The following is a 15,067-nucleotide window of genomic DNA, read 5'->3' on the forward strand; positions in this document are numbered from 1 at the left end:
CGGCTCATTAGAATATCATTAAAATAATTCCCGCCTACGGAAATTCGAATGGTTGGGGGGTGGGGAGGGGCGAGGTCGTGGTTAACGCTTGGTTGAGTGCATCAGACAAGACGACGAAGAAGAAGTGCTGCTGTAGCCTCAAGTTTTCTTTTTGTTACAATATGTATGTTACAATTATGAAAACGTTTTCATAATAAATTGATGATAGTACAATACTGGACAATGATGTAATCTGCAGAATTTACACTTCAATTATGAGACTACAGTGTTTCCCATACATTGAGTGCGGGTGTTTTTATATCACTAAAAATCATTAACATTACCACTCTAATATGTCTTGCAATATCCGTGCGTGCAAAGGTTCTGTGCGATCCTCTTGTTCAATATTCTCTGGGTCTGAATCCGGCTCAGATTGAGATGTTTCTTTTTATTGTATTTATCACTATTTCTGTATGTTTACATGAATAATGACCTGGTTAAGCTTAACATAGATAGATAGATAGATAGATAGATAGATAGATAGATAGATAGATAGATAGATAGGTGTGTGTGTGTGTGTGTGTGTGTGTGTGTGTGAGAGGCGTGTATCTCTGGCGCGCGTGTTTGTTATTTATCCAGTCAGTTGATCATAACTGAGATCTTTATTTTTTACTTGATGCTTCAAAGGGAATTTGGAAACTTTTGAGAAATTAGACTTTGGCAGTGAATGCACTGAAAGACACATGCAGGGCTTAAATGTGTGTGTCAGGGCTCCGGATCTCTGGCGTGCAGCGTTTGGCTGCGGTAAAAAATAGTCCTACATAAAAAAAAATCTTGTTGATTGATTTCGCCTACCAATGGTATGAGAGGAGCACAGCTTTCACTTACAATCAAACTAACATTACAATCAGAATGTTTGCTCTTATAAACACGAGACGCGCATAATAGTCGCAGCCCTGATGAATGGAGAAGCACGACAAAAAGCTACAAAGCGCAATGGTCAAAGATGTCCATCTAGCCTAGTGCATATTTACATAGAATAACTAATTAAAAAGCAGCAGAGCTTTGTAAACAGCTCAGAGTAATCATGTCATCTCCATAAAACGATATGATTGCCAGAACAAATTTACCGGGATTTTTGAAAAGGTCCTGTTCACACATGTTCTATTAATGGTAACTTACAGGTGATTTACCAGTAAAGACTGTATGTGTGAAAGGGGCTAAACTCTTCCTCTGCATATGCCGTGCATGTGAATTGCTTAACGTTCATCTGGAAAAACAGTGTGCATTATCTCACTAGATTTGTAACGTAAATCGTTTATAAACCTTTGCCAACACAGGAGAATACATCAACCTGTCTAAATATGCCATGTATTGTACATCGCGATTTGAAAATAAAAGTTTATGCGTGTGGCCAAATATTACAATTAAATGGATTTAAACATCGTTTAATCACGCTGTAAAGTGAAACGTCACCGGGCCGTTGGCGCCCTCTGCAGGTATTTGTTTTAATACATAATATACTTAAGTTGGTTATGTTTATATTATGTATAGGCATATTACATTATGTATTTTAACAGTGTTGTTCAATACAATCATGTAATTTTACCAAAATAATCATTATTTACAGCCCTAGATTAGTTAAAATATTTCTAAATACAATTGCATTGTTGTACTTTTTGTAATGAAAAGACAAATATTTTGTCATTGGAAATTTCTTAAAAATAGTATTAAAATATTGTCATGTTCTAGTGAACCAAGTATCTGTATTTTGTCTCATCTCGTGAGCTAAGTGTATTGTCACACCCCTAGTGTCGATAAGCGGTGATATAGCTCATAATTTTCCAAGTGTATGATACAGCTTTCTTTCTTCAGGTCAACCGTATATTCATGAAAAAAATCAGTTTGAATAAAGAAAGCAATAACTTTGCAATAGTATCCTTTCAAATGTTAAAGTTGCCACAGTCATTGCATGCTTTGCATGTGCTGCCCCGCCCCGCACCGCCCCCCGCCTCCCGGAAAAAGTTCAGGCATGTGTTTACATATATACATATATTTATTATGGCTGTCAATAGATTACAATTTTGAATCTAATTAATCACACCCTTTTTCTGTGATTAATCGCACACTTCATGAAATTAAGCATAGACCATTTAACTTGTTTCAAATGTTTATTTTGCCATCATTTGCTATATCCAGATTGAAGGGTGATTCTCAAAAATCTGTATTTTCTGCAAGCTTTTTTCAAGATAAATTTAGATGTCTTTCCAAAAAAAGGACACTTAGAAACTCCAAAAGGACACCAAAGAACCAAATAATATAAAAAACCCATATAAGCACAAGACAAACCGAGAATTTAAATGTGATTCTTATGAAGTTCAAAATGTGGGGCAGATGTATACTGTGTTTATTTACAGTTCCGCCCTCCTGCAAAGCTTTGTGGTTTTTAAAAAGAAAGGTACAAAGGACCCATTAGGCAGACAGGCCCAAGTTCAGCTGCAGTCTCACATGATATTATACTCTCATTCACTCAAACAAACACACACTCACACACACAACAGCAGAGGCAGTGTTGCATGCACCGTGTACTCAACTCTAAAGCAAAAAAGCCATCAAATATTAAGTGGGCTGTTTGTTTCTGGGCTGGCGGCCCCAACTGCCAGTAAATATTCATGAGGTAGTTGCTCGCTGGATTAGAGAGAGACCTCGAAAGTCCACAACAGTAGATGGCGGCCATTTTGGTGTGTAGTTATGGCTTCTCCATTGATTGCTTCCTCCGCAAAAGTGTGCCAAAATTCACCACAAAATGTGCAGAAATATTACATTAAAAATATTATTAAATGTATATAAATTATTGCTGGGCAACGATTAATCGCATCCAAAATAAAAGTTTTTGTTTACATAATATATGTGTATGTACTGTTTATATTTATTATATATATAAATTAGGGCTGTCAATCGAGTACATTTTTTAATCTGATTAATCACATCTTTTTTCTGTGATTAATTGCGATTAATTGCACACTTCATGAAATTAAGCATAGACCATTTATCTTGTTTCAAATGTTTATTTTGTCATCATTTGCTATATCCAGCAAAGTAAACCAAAAGATTGAAGGATGATTCTCAAAAATCTGTATTTTCTGCAAGCTTTTTTCAAGATAAATTTAGATGTCTTTCCAAAAAAGGACACTTAGAAACTCCAAAAGGACACCAAAGAACCAAATGATATAATGAGCCCATATAAGCACAATATGAAAGAAAGAAAAATCAGAATTTTATAGTATGTGTACTGTGCAACAGCAAAAAGCTTTTTTTACATTTTAGAGAAGTCAAGTTGCGTACCGAACAGGACCACATGGAGATGCCAAAAAAACCCTAACCAACTGCCTGCTGACTGCATATATCTACTACAGTACATGGATCCATTCAGAATAACTAAACACAGCAACATAAACATGACAAATCAAAACATTATTGTGAATGTGTGTGGAAACAACGTGAATGTACGGAAATGCCTGTGCCTGTGCATAAATACAATGTGCGATCAGTGCGTCAAGAGCACTCATATATATATTAATATAGCGGACTCATGCGTGCTTACTGTACGACTCCTGTACGCCACCGCAATCGTCTTTACCTTGATTGCAGTCTTCATCCATCAAAACTTTACTAGCGAGACTGGTTATCCAGTCGAGAAAACGTAGTTTGCGTCTCATCTGGCCATACAGCGGTGGGATGTGTTGACAATCCGTTCAGTCTGTACTTCACACAGCGCGACGTGTGAGGGCTCGTGCTCTTCAGAGAAAATTACAGAATATGACAGAGCTCGTGTTTTAAAGTTTTAAAGCGAAACACACTGGAATGAATAATTCACTGAAAACACAACGCGAGTCTCTGTTCTCTATGCAATCTCTGATGTAATCAGCTGGTTTCCTTTATATTAGCGCTGTTTTGGACGGATTGTTTGAATGCATTCGTATATATATATATATATATAAAGCTTAAATTGGCCATAATACAAAAATAGTGATAAAGACTGTAAAAAGAAACATCTCTGTTTGAACCAGTAGGTCAAACTAATTATGATGGCACTTAAATATGTCTGAAAGATCAACCAAAATATTTTTTTAAGTGGTAAATGTTTCAGCATAATTGACATAATCTCGATTTGAAATAGAAATGAATAACTAATTTAAATTTTGGATATGTCTATAATGGTAAAATATGATTTTCTGAGCATTCAGCAGTAAACTCTTTCAAATGAAGGTATAAAAAATGTTTTAGTACAAATGGCACTGTTTCCATGTAGCTTGATTGACATGAAGTGTTTGACAGGCTGTGTTGATATATTAGAACTGTATATTGCTGAAATATGACCTAATTGACTGTGATAGCTCAGTTTAAAAATAAACCTTCCAGTGACCCAGAACTGTAAAGAAAATCTTAACTACTATATGTAGGTAATGAGAGTCTCTTTCTCTTTCTGTCTCTCTGGCAAGACATAAAATGGAGTTTGATTAAACATTTATTAGAAACATATGAAGTTGTAGCACGCATACTAAAGCACATTAGCAGATGCACCAATTATATATTGTGCATACCGTAAACAGCACAAGAGACAAGTGCTTATATTTAGCCTCTGCCTGTGATAGTGCTTAAAAAAGAAATCATCATGCTAATATAATTCATGTCAATATTTTGAAGTGTCTATGCATGACCAGATCTTTTGTTGTTGTTGGATTTTGAAGACATGATATGCTTTCACGTGTGTGTTGACAGCCTGAGTTTGGTCAGGAAGCCACCGAGGAGCCAATGGGAGAAGGTCTCATGGACCCTGAGGGACAGACATACGACGACTCTCAGCAGGTTAGACCGTCAGCACTCACAGGAGCACACAAATCTACCTGACGCACACATAAGCCATGGTCACAAGTCCAAGTCATCCCTTTTTAAATAGTTTTCTATATGCTGCAGTGTCATTTTATAAACCTGGAGAATTCTGTTAATTGTTACTGGTTATTAAATTAAAATTACTATAATAAATGTGATATAAGTCGGCAAGGGAAGGGTCTCTTAACACAAGCTGCTGTTCAAAAGTTTGGATTTATATATTTATTTATTTATTCAGAAATTAATACTTTCATTCAGGATGCATCAGCTTGATTAAAAGTGACAATAAAGCCATTTATAATGTGACAATGTAATATACTGTAGATTACATTTTAAAATATTTTAAGTTATAACAATATTCTTTTTTTGATCAAACAGATATAGTGTTAGTGAGCATAAGAGGCTTCTTTCTATACAAGTTCTTTGCAAATTTCTCTCTCTTTCTTTATTAGGTATTTTATTTCTTTTTTATTTTAACAATGTTGCAATATTATGAGAAAATATTAACTTAGGCCTACATTTTCTTGTAGGCCTAAAGACTTACAGCATTAGAGATTCTCTAATTTTGGCGTTGTTCTTGACAACTTGTTTTGTCTTCTCACATAATAAAATTTGAACTTTAAAGGGGTCCTATTATGCTCTTTTACAAAGTCTTGATTTTGTTTTGGGGGTGTATACTAGGCTCTCATACTAGGTTGTTCGAAAAACACATTTTTTTCCCACAAATTTTACATTATTACAACACCTCTCTCCCCAGTCTGGCATGAACGGCTCGTGGTGGTGACGTCAATAGCTCTTTTGCATTGTGGGTAGTGATGGAGGCTCCCCCTGCCCCAATGAGGAGATGGGCTCTTCCAGTAGATGCTCTCTCACACAGGAAACCAGGGCCATCAGATAATGATACTAACATTTAAGATGTAGGTTATCTTCAGATGACAGATCTTCAGACCTTACTAATATAGCTCCAGCATGATGTGTAATTATATTCATTAAATAAATCAGACACTTATGAACTTTATGAAAGCATCAGCTGCCACCTGCTGGGGAAAAGGAGGCACTGCAACAGACCTCAAACAGAATCAATACAATAGGAAAAGCATCATGATGGGATGTAGTTAACCATCAAATTCTGATGAAACTGACTTTATGTGTGGGATCTCAATGTGTGTATTGTGTAAAAATAATAGTAATAATTAGACATTTTAAATAACGTTTTGTCTTAATATGTTCCTCTGGGCTAATCAAAAGCTAAAGGTTTGCTTATAGTAATATTGCTTGTATTTGGGTTCAGTTTAACTCAAAAAGTACAGTGTAGAAAAATACAAACACAAATCAAACAGTCAAATAAAACAAAACTGAATGGTGTGTATACCAATAAAAAAAATTCAGGGAAAAACACACTGCCTTTTTTATTTTATGCCTTGTTTTTGTTTTATGGCTTTAAGCAAAATAAATAAATAAATTATATATATATATATAATCTTGTAAGAAAGATATATATTTATGTGTATGGCTTAATTTGGTGCCTTTAAGCTAAAAAAAAATACATTTAAGAAGATCTTATTGTGGAACAAAGAAAAAATTTAAAATTAATTTTAAGCTATTAAAAGGTTGTGGAATCATATACATTTAAAATGTGTGTGTGTTTTTCTGTTTCTGCTCACAGGACAACCAAGATTATGAGCCAGAGGCATAAACATCACATTCCAAGTCCAAGTCCAGCCAGCAGCACAAAAAGTTTATACAAATAACAAGTACAAATCCTAAACACAATAAACCCTGTTGCAAAAACTAAAAAAAAGTAAAAAACAAACAAAAATATATATTCCAGTTAATCCTTCTGAGAAATGTTCTTCCTATCAGATATATACTTTTATTATGATCTATTGTAAATGTCATGTTCTGACGGTAACGTGTTGGATGTAGCTCTATGCTGACTGCCGGAGGGTGCTCTGTCTCGTTTCCTTGCCTCCCTCCCAATGAAACGAGACCTGCCCTTCCCATTGTGACTCTTTGTACTTGTGTACCTGCATTTCTATATGTGTAATAGATGTTTCAGATCTTCCAATAGCATATTGGGGGTTAAAATATCTTCGGGTAAATATGATATTATATATAGCTGTGTGCAATGCCTGTTTGTGGGATTTTACTTTCATTTTCAATTTAATATTGAAGCAAGCTATTTCTTTAATGTTTTTGAAGTAAGAGTTTTATACGTTGTAACTTTATAGTTGCTTGTGATATCATTCCAGTGGATTATTTGTTAAAATTGGGCAATTTGTATCTGTGTGTATGTATGCGTTTGTGTACTGGAGACTTTAAAGTTATTGTAAATGTGTCTTGAAATGTTCATGGATGTGAGGTCAATATGTGCTTTACAATGCTGGAAATGTCAATATTAAGGTTTCTGTGTCATTCAAGACAAGTGAATCCTCTGTAAATAAAGAAAACAAACAAAAAAGTTCCATGCGTAGTCCTCTTTTTCTTTCTTTTCCCAAAAGCTATGTCTGTATACAGTATGCAACACTATCACAGCACCACACAGAAATCACACATAAGCATGTAAGAACATCTTGGCATTCAATAACAAAATGTCAAAACAAGTGCTTATAATAATTATCTACCACTTAGTTTGCTGTTTTATTACAGATTTATTATTATTCCATCTTTTGGCTTCCAGAAATATTACACAGAGAAACTAACAGAGGGAGTGACGTCCTCCCTCCTGTCCTCTCCCCTGCCTCTTATCAACAGGATGTCTGGCTGTGTCTCCAGAACAGAACGTAGTGCTCTACAGACATGCTGAGCCCAGCAGAATGAGTGCGGTGCCATAGCTCAATAGCTGGCATACCTGCATAAGCCGGGCACCATTGATGGATTAGCATGTGCAATCACAGGGGAATGTGGTGCCCTCCGGCAGCAGAGGGTATTTAAGGGCCCCCGCTGGCAGTGTCCCGTTTACGCCGAGCCGGTAGGACTGAGTGTGTATGTGCTCAGTATCATGGCTTCCTTTAAGAAGTCTCTGGAGGGGCTGAAGAACACAACACAGTCAGCTACTAAAGACGTCACTGACAGTGCAGGTACTAATGGTTACACGCTGCTCATCTGGGCTGTCATTTGTTTATTTGGTAACATTCATTTTTAGTTTATGAAAGAACAGCCGTCTACTTGCTATATATGTTTTATTATTGTGCCTTGAGTGAACTTTGACCAACAAAATGTTTTCATTTAATATTAAATACATTTAATTATTTTATCATTTATTTGCTGAATTTTTCATGTTTATTATTATTATTATTCGCTATACTTTTATTGATTTGGTTTTAAAATGTTTTACATTTTAAGATTTTTTTTAGTTTTAAGATTTTATTTATTTCAAAATTTCCATCAAATTAAAGTAAATGAGTAAATTATATATATATATATATATACTTTTATATATAAAACTTTGTTTTAAACTATATAGTGTGATAACTGGCAGCGAAACTATCTTCACTTTGGCATTAATTAAAATTATTTACTTGACAAAGTTAAGCATATTTAAATAATAAAAAATTATATACCATTTAATTATTATTTATTTATTTGAGTGAGTGAGTGAGTGAGTGAGTGAGTGAGTGAGTGGGTGGGTAGTACATTTCACCATGCATTAACAAAATTTTTGATGCTGCTTTATAGAGACCTTTGTCAATGTGTGTGAAAAACAACCAGCATGTTTGATAATGTTATTTCAGTTCAGGCAACGCAAGATGTCGTGCACCAGGTGGCAGAGTCTTCCAAAGAAACCACCAGTGCAGGTGAGAGAAAGAGTCTGTTAAATACATCTGGATAAAGATGCACTTAAATGTGGATGTGTGTGATTTCACAGCTTTTCAGTGTATGCAAATCATCCACAATCGTATTGTACTGCACACTGAGAATATACTCTGCATAATTTTGGCATGCCATTGTCTTAATGTTTTAAATCTAAAAATGTGATTGTATTGTTTTCCTTATATCTACCAGTTTATTTGTATGTTGCACCATGAAGAATATGCAAATGCATCCCTAAAGGAACTCTCTGTCTCTGTGCATGTGTATATATACAAACAGCTGCTGAGGAGGCGTCCAGACAAACACAGTCTGCTATAGGCACAGCTGCAGAGAAAGCATCAGACACCATTAAGGAGTTTGGACACAAATTGAGTTCCAAATAAATGCTGCACTGCTCAAACTATCCGACATTCCTTGTTATCAGATTCAATTTAACACCTTGTGAACTGAATCATAAAAAAAAAATGTATTAGCGACTTTGTAAACGTATCAGCTCGATTTCACCTGCCCTTCCAATGCAGATTATTTCCTAAAGATTTAATTTCAGTTTAATTGTTGGTCATCCTATATTCCAAAGCCTGTTCAAAGATGCTTGTGTTTCGATAATACACAATACATTCCGTTCAGCTGCTGCAGTGTCTCTTTATAGCCATCCGATGTGCTTTTCTATTCTAGTGAAATACGATGTGAGGATATAGAGTGTGCAAGGACACATCCACTTTCTTAGTAAAGAACCCCTTAAATTATTATTATTATTATTCTCAGCTCCCACGTCACTGGAAGAGGAAACGGTGTTATGTTGCTATGGCAACATAACACAGGTAGACCACAGTGAAAGAACTTTCATTCAAAAGTGCCTCAGTATTCCTGTGGATGTCAAGAGATGATGCTTTTGATTACAAACAATAACCCCTTAAATAACATGCCAGGTGTTGGCTGCTACTCACCTACATGTGCATCCTGTTTCAAATGTGTTGCACAACTTAAAATCAGTCTTTATCAATTCAGTGTAGTTACAGAAAAAAATACAGAGAGGATCATTTCAATTTTTTTAAGTTCATTATATAGTTGAAGCTGATTTTTAGTCAGGATGTAACAAGCGTAGCTGACATTTTCATTATGGATGCATTAGCCCTATAGATTAACTCACTATATATTTCATGCATGGAAAGCTGCTGAGAATGAGCTGCTCTCACCCTTAAAATCAATGTGTGGAATATTTCCTGCAAAGTTCAGGAACAGATATGCTTTGTGTCAAGCACTTAATGTCAAACCTGCCATAAGAGCAGCAGCTGAGCCCATTATACCTTATTACATGTGCTGTCTAAGGTGTTGAACAGACTTGGTCTGATTTCAGGCAGCTGAAAGTAAGAATAATCTATAGGTCCTTTCCAGTTCCTTTAAAATACAAATATAAAATGTAATGTTTATTTTGCAATTATGGCATGTACATTTTTAGAAAAATCATCATACGATGCCAGAATGTGTAGGTAAAAGCTATTAAATAGAAACAAATATCTTGAGCTCTTTATTAACTCTTTATTAAGGCAAGACATCCGAATAGGGTAAAAAAAAAAAAAATCTGATATATATCACCATACTTCTCCAGTTGATTGATTACATTAAGAATTGCAAACATTTTTTATTACAAGTTTTCTGAAATGTTATGTTTAAATATCTAAATGAGGCATTATCTAATTAAATATTAAGTAATAATAAGTCTCGAATAAAAACCTGAACACTGTATGAAGCCAGGATCAAAATTCTTGTTTCATTGTTGACATATTAGAGTCAAAGGTTTTTACTAGGGATGCACCGATACCGATACTGGTATCGGTATCGGGCCCGATACTGGCCTCCTGTACTCGTACTCGTACTCGTTAAAATGCCCCGATACCAAACGCCGATACCACACAGCATGTGATAAGCGCCATATTTAAACAAAGAAACACTGACAACAGACAGCAGAAAGGAGTTATGGATGTCTACTACGAAGTATATGTATGCAATGAATATAATGTTAAACATTCAGTATTAACGCCTGTATAGCTGATGTGCGCGAGCTGATTAACAAAGCACGCTGAGTGGATTGAGCGCGCGGCGGCGCAGATGCGCGAGCTTGCCGAGTGAATATACCTCTTTTTGTCACACTAAAAATACTGTCAACAGCCAGAATATATATGTATGTGTTTTATAAAATAAGGAAAATTATATATGCACAAACCCAAGTTTTCTGGCTCAGTGCAGGAGAAAAATCTCGTTTTGAGAAAGAAAAACCAAAAAAAAAAAAAGTATTTTGAATGTTTTCTTTCCATAGTCTGAAAAAAAAAAAACTTTATGAAAAGCCAATAAGCCCAAAATCTCAAAATTGGCCAAATGCATGAAAAAAAAAACGTTTTTTGCTTGCAGTGTTTAGCCTTAAATAAATTAGCTGTTTTATATTGACGATAAAAGCAGTCAACATGTACCCATTAGTGTTCATGTCAATGGTAGATGCAAATGTCAAACTGTTTCATCCTGAGGAAAGGTTTCTCACCACAACTTAATTTACAGCTGATCTCCAGCACTTTTGGCCCTCTCCCCCGTATTCTCCACCTCCACATCCCCTTCATCTTTACATCCCTATCCACCTCCTCCTCCTCATCATTCACCTGCAATGACAGGCAGCATCCTCTTGTTTTCAGAATATGGCACGTGTTGTCTGAACACTCCCCCACCATTACCATGAGAGAGTGCGATTGGCAAAAGCCCTCAATTTTTATGGTGAGAACATAGACGATAGAATACAGCTCTCCAGAACACACTCCTTTTCATGGTGAGGTGCAATGGGCCAGTGTGCACGCACATGCATGAATCCAAAAAGCATAAAGTTCACTACTTACCTGCAGTTCACTAAAATTCAGACAGAATATTAATTAGAAGGTCTTTTACATAATTGCAGCAGTATAGTGACCTACACCATCCACCACCATGTGAAGAACACAAAAACAGATGAAAATGTGATTTCATTCTATATATATTTATTCTGTTATATAAGAAAAACTAAATTGTATCAAATGTTTTGTTCCAGAGATCACAAAGACACTACTGGTGCACCCTTTTAGTGTCTTGTCTGCCAAAGTAAATGCATTTCATATAAGTTTTTATTACATAAGAGCCTTGTTTTTGTTTTGACACATGGATTTTAATCACCATCATTTGCTTCTGATTAAAAAGCTACAGATACTTTGTCATTTCATTACCACTCACTGCCATGTTGAGTCTGGTTTCCAGGGAAACTAAAAATCAGAAGCTTTCAGTACTCTCAACCACAGTGAAATTTCAAGGACCGCCATCCACTGAGATTCTTCTGGAAAACAAACCATCTACAGCCTGCCTCTTATCATTACCAGCACCTAAAAGAGGAGCTTGGAGTGTGAATACATGCTCTGGCTGTGAAATCTTTGAAAATATGGATACAGCGTTTGATCTGTCGTGCAGTTGAGGTATGTGTTTTTCAATAGTGGTCTCACTGTGTGCCATCGTAGTTTTGTTTTTAGAGGATACTGTTACCAAGCAAGTTTTTTTGTGTTTGTGTGTGTGTGTGTGTGTGTGGATGAACCGGATCAGAGAGCTGCTATGACATAATTGGATCTCTCTTTTTGAGGAAAATGAGGAATCAGTTTATTGGCAATCGATACTGTTCTTCCTATAAATATTGTAAGACTGAAGTTTGTTTCATTTTTTTGTTAATTATTTCAAGAACAGAAATTATGATTTTTTTTCAGTGCCCGAGATCATCACAAAACAGTATGATTTGAACTGAATTTTACCTAAAGTAATGTTTTCAGAAAGTACTGTTTTTGTGTGTGTGCCATCATTAATGCATGTCAAGTGCTCTTTTTTTATTCATTGCACCTACATTAATGCACTAATCAATTTATGTGAATTTTTTTCCAGCAGAACCATCAGTGGTGTGAGACCGTGAAGCTCAGACGTTTCACTGCCCCTCTCCCGGATCAACACAAACCCATCTCTGAACCCATGGAGGGTTCTGTTCTGACAGAAAGTGAAGTTTGGAAGGTTGGCTCGGAGACCAGCACAAGTATAAACACCAACGACAGAAGTATTGACTATTTGCCCCATATGAACGACAACATAACTGATGAAAACCTGTCAAAAGCATCTGAAAACCCAGGGACCACAGTCCAAGAGATCTGTGGCAGCATCCAGGAGCAACCCGACCAAGAGGTTACATCAGATCAAATCAAGTCAGTAATTCCACATGAGCTGCGATTAGAAGAGGATTTATCTTCCTCTCAAACAGCAGATGAGAGCGATGAGCCACCTGCGGCAGCGTGCAAACAAGAGAGGTGTGTTAACCAAGCAGAGGATCCAGCAGATAAGATGTGCTTGGCATCTGGCCAACATAACCTTGACCAGGAGATTACCATACTGGTGACCAACCATGACTGTACTTTGGAGGATGAGGAGGATGAGGAGTTTGGGGAGCAGAAGACTTCCAGCTGCCCTGTTGAACCCGAGACTGTCTCTTCAGTTGAGGGTGGAGGAGCGACTGAGGAAGAGAGTTTCGATGGTTCCATCGTCGTGGTGAACGTGATTGAAGTCAGTCAAGTCCAGAAGACCAGCGTGATAAGCCACGCATCAACTGAGCAGAATACCACCACTGACGAACCAAGATTGCCTGGAGATCCAGGGGATAGTAGCAATGAGACAAACTCTGGAAGCAAAGGTTCAAGCACCCCACAGAAAACAGACGCAAGTAGCACAGGCGCTAACACAAAGGCCTCGGTGGAAGTTTGCAGTCCGAAAGATCAACCCACAAAGCCTGAAGATGTAGAAGTAAAACTGAGGAAAACCAAATCAGCTGAAACCAAGGATGCTGGACGGCCTTTGCAAGATACGCTCGCCTTGACTCGGTCGCCTGGACGCACACAGCACGTGCAAACCCAGGTTAGCCTAGAGGTGATGTACCAGTCGGTGGCCACCAGCCCCATGACTCCTCCCGAGGGCTCCACAACATTCCTTTTTCCAAGCACCTTTGGAAAACTTGCCAACAAGTGTAGTACAGAGGTGGCACAGACCAAAGATGCCGAGTTGCAGGTGGGCTTGCAGGTGGAATTACGTTCAGTCGCCACGGCTCCTATGACCCCAATCGTTCTGACCCCACCTGAGGTAATTCCCGAGCCGGAGCCACGGATCGGGGTGACACCAGAAGAAGAAGTGCCAGAACACGTGCAGGAGGTGAGCTGGGATGAAAAGGGAATGACTTGGGAGGTGTACGGTGCGGTGGTGGAGGTGACAGTGCTGGGCTCGGCCATCCAGAAACACCTGGAGAAACAGGTAAAGAAACAGAAGAAACAGCCTTTGGCCTTACCCTCTCCGACAGATGCTCTGCCAGCAAACCCAACCGAAACATCTATGACGATGCCTTCCAGTCCTCCCCCCACATCAGACCTTGGTGAAATCAGCCTGGCCAAAGGACAAAGTGAGGAAAAAACAGTGCAGAGTGGCAGGCGTCGACAGAATAATTTTCGCCAGTGGTTCAGGAACATCCGGCGGCCAAGTTGTTGTTCAAGACCACGTCAAGATGAGGAAAACTAAGGAAGGCATGGTAGTCTAAAGACGTGCACAGGATTGGGTTTTGTTCCAATGATACGCCCCTTTAACAGACTTAAGACATTTGAAATGACTTGTATTGACACTGCGTCACAAGAAGCCCCTATATGGATAATCATCATTTTTGGTTTGGTTTGATACACTGCAAATATACAGTCGTCTTAATTTCTCCTCGCTCTTGACTTTAAAATGGCTCCTACCAGCTTTGCTGCTTTGAGTGTGTTTTTGCTTGCTTCTGTCAAGACTGTGCTACCCTGATGTTGTTGTGGTCAGTGAGGATCACTTTTAAAGTGCCCTTTTACAATATTTTACACTAATAATTTTACCTTTAAAATTTATACATTTCAAACATGTATATATGAATTCATCATGTACATTTAAGGAACGGTAGACTACATTTAGAGTGACAGTCCCAAGCAGAGGTGTCGTGCCCATTCAAAGTGAGGGGGCACGTGCCCCCTCAGATTTTTGAGCCAAGTGGATTTTGAATGCAGCTTCCAAAAGACAATAAATAGCTGATTAATATTTTCTATATTTAATACAATCACACCAGCATGATTAGAACGTTCAGTGCGTCATATCATCAGCTGCTAAATTCAAATCTGTGTCCTCTGGCTGGCGCTGAGCCAGATACAGACGCGTTTTTACAGCACTGTGCATTAACCAATCACACGATGCTGTTGAGCTTATGGATGCAATGCCGACCAATCAGAGGTGCTCAGATGAGTCATCGCTAAAATGCCGGTGTTTTCTTCACTCGCTC

At 37.5% G+C, this 15,067-nt stretch overlaps 2 protein-coding genes across 5 annotated transcripts in view; both read left to right on the forward strand.

Annotated features, from left to right (window-relative positions):
* Window positions 1–7,334, forward strand: part of LOC107749751 (beta-synuclein-like) — a 27,065-nt gene extending 19,731 nt beyond the window's left edge. For all 3 annotated transcript variants that reach the window (XM_016564905.1, XM_016564904.1, XM_016564903.1), the window contains exons 5-6: window positions 4,762–4,848; window positions 6,539–7,334. In XM_016564905.1, the coding sequence (XP_016420391.1) occupies window positions 4,762–4,848; window positions 6,539–6,568 (117 nt within the window). In that variant the 3' untranslated portion in view covers window positions 6,569–7,334. The remainder of the gene's footprint in view (window positions 1–4,761; window positions 4,849–6,538) is intronic.
* Window positions 7,335–11,425: 4,091 nt separating this feature from the next.
* On the forward strand, window positions 11,426–14,770 carry LOC107749752 (G protein-regulated inducer of neurite outgrowth 1-like). Of its 2 annotated transcripts, none has more exons than XM_016564907.1 (2): window positions 11,426–12,170; window positions 12,625–14,770. In XM_016564907.1, the coding sequence occupies exon 2, from the start codon at window positions 12,709–12,711 to the stop codon at window positions 14,287–14,289; it is 1,581 nt and encodes a 526-aa protein (XP_016420393.1). In that variant the 5' UTR covers window positions 11,426–12,170; window positions 12,625–12,708; the 3' UTR covers window positions 14,290–14,770. The 2 variants fall into 2 exon arrangements, with proteins under 2 accessions (XP_016420393.1, XP_016420392.1); XM_016564906.1 differs by having other exon boundaries at window positions 12,628–14,770.
* Window positions 14,771–15,067: the final 297 nt, after the last annotated feature.

Source organism: Sinocyclocheilus rhinocerous, unplaced genomic scaffold (genome assembly GCF_001515625.1).
Source record: "Sinocyclocheilus rhinocerous isolate Xijiao unplaced genomic scaffold, SAMN03320098_v1.1 scaffold860, whole genome shotgun sequence".
NCBI lineage: Eukaryota > Metazoa > Chordata > Actinopteri > Cypriniformes > Cyprinidae > Sinocyclocheilus > Sinocyclocheilus rhinocerous.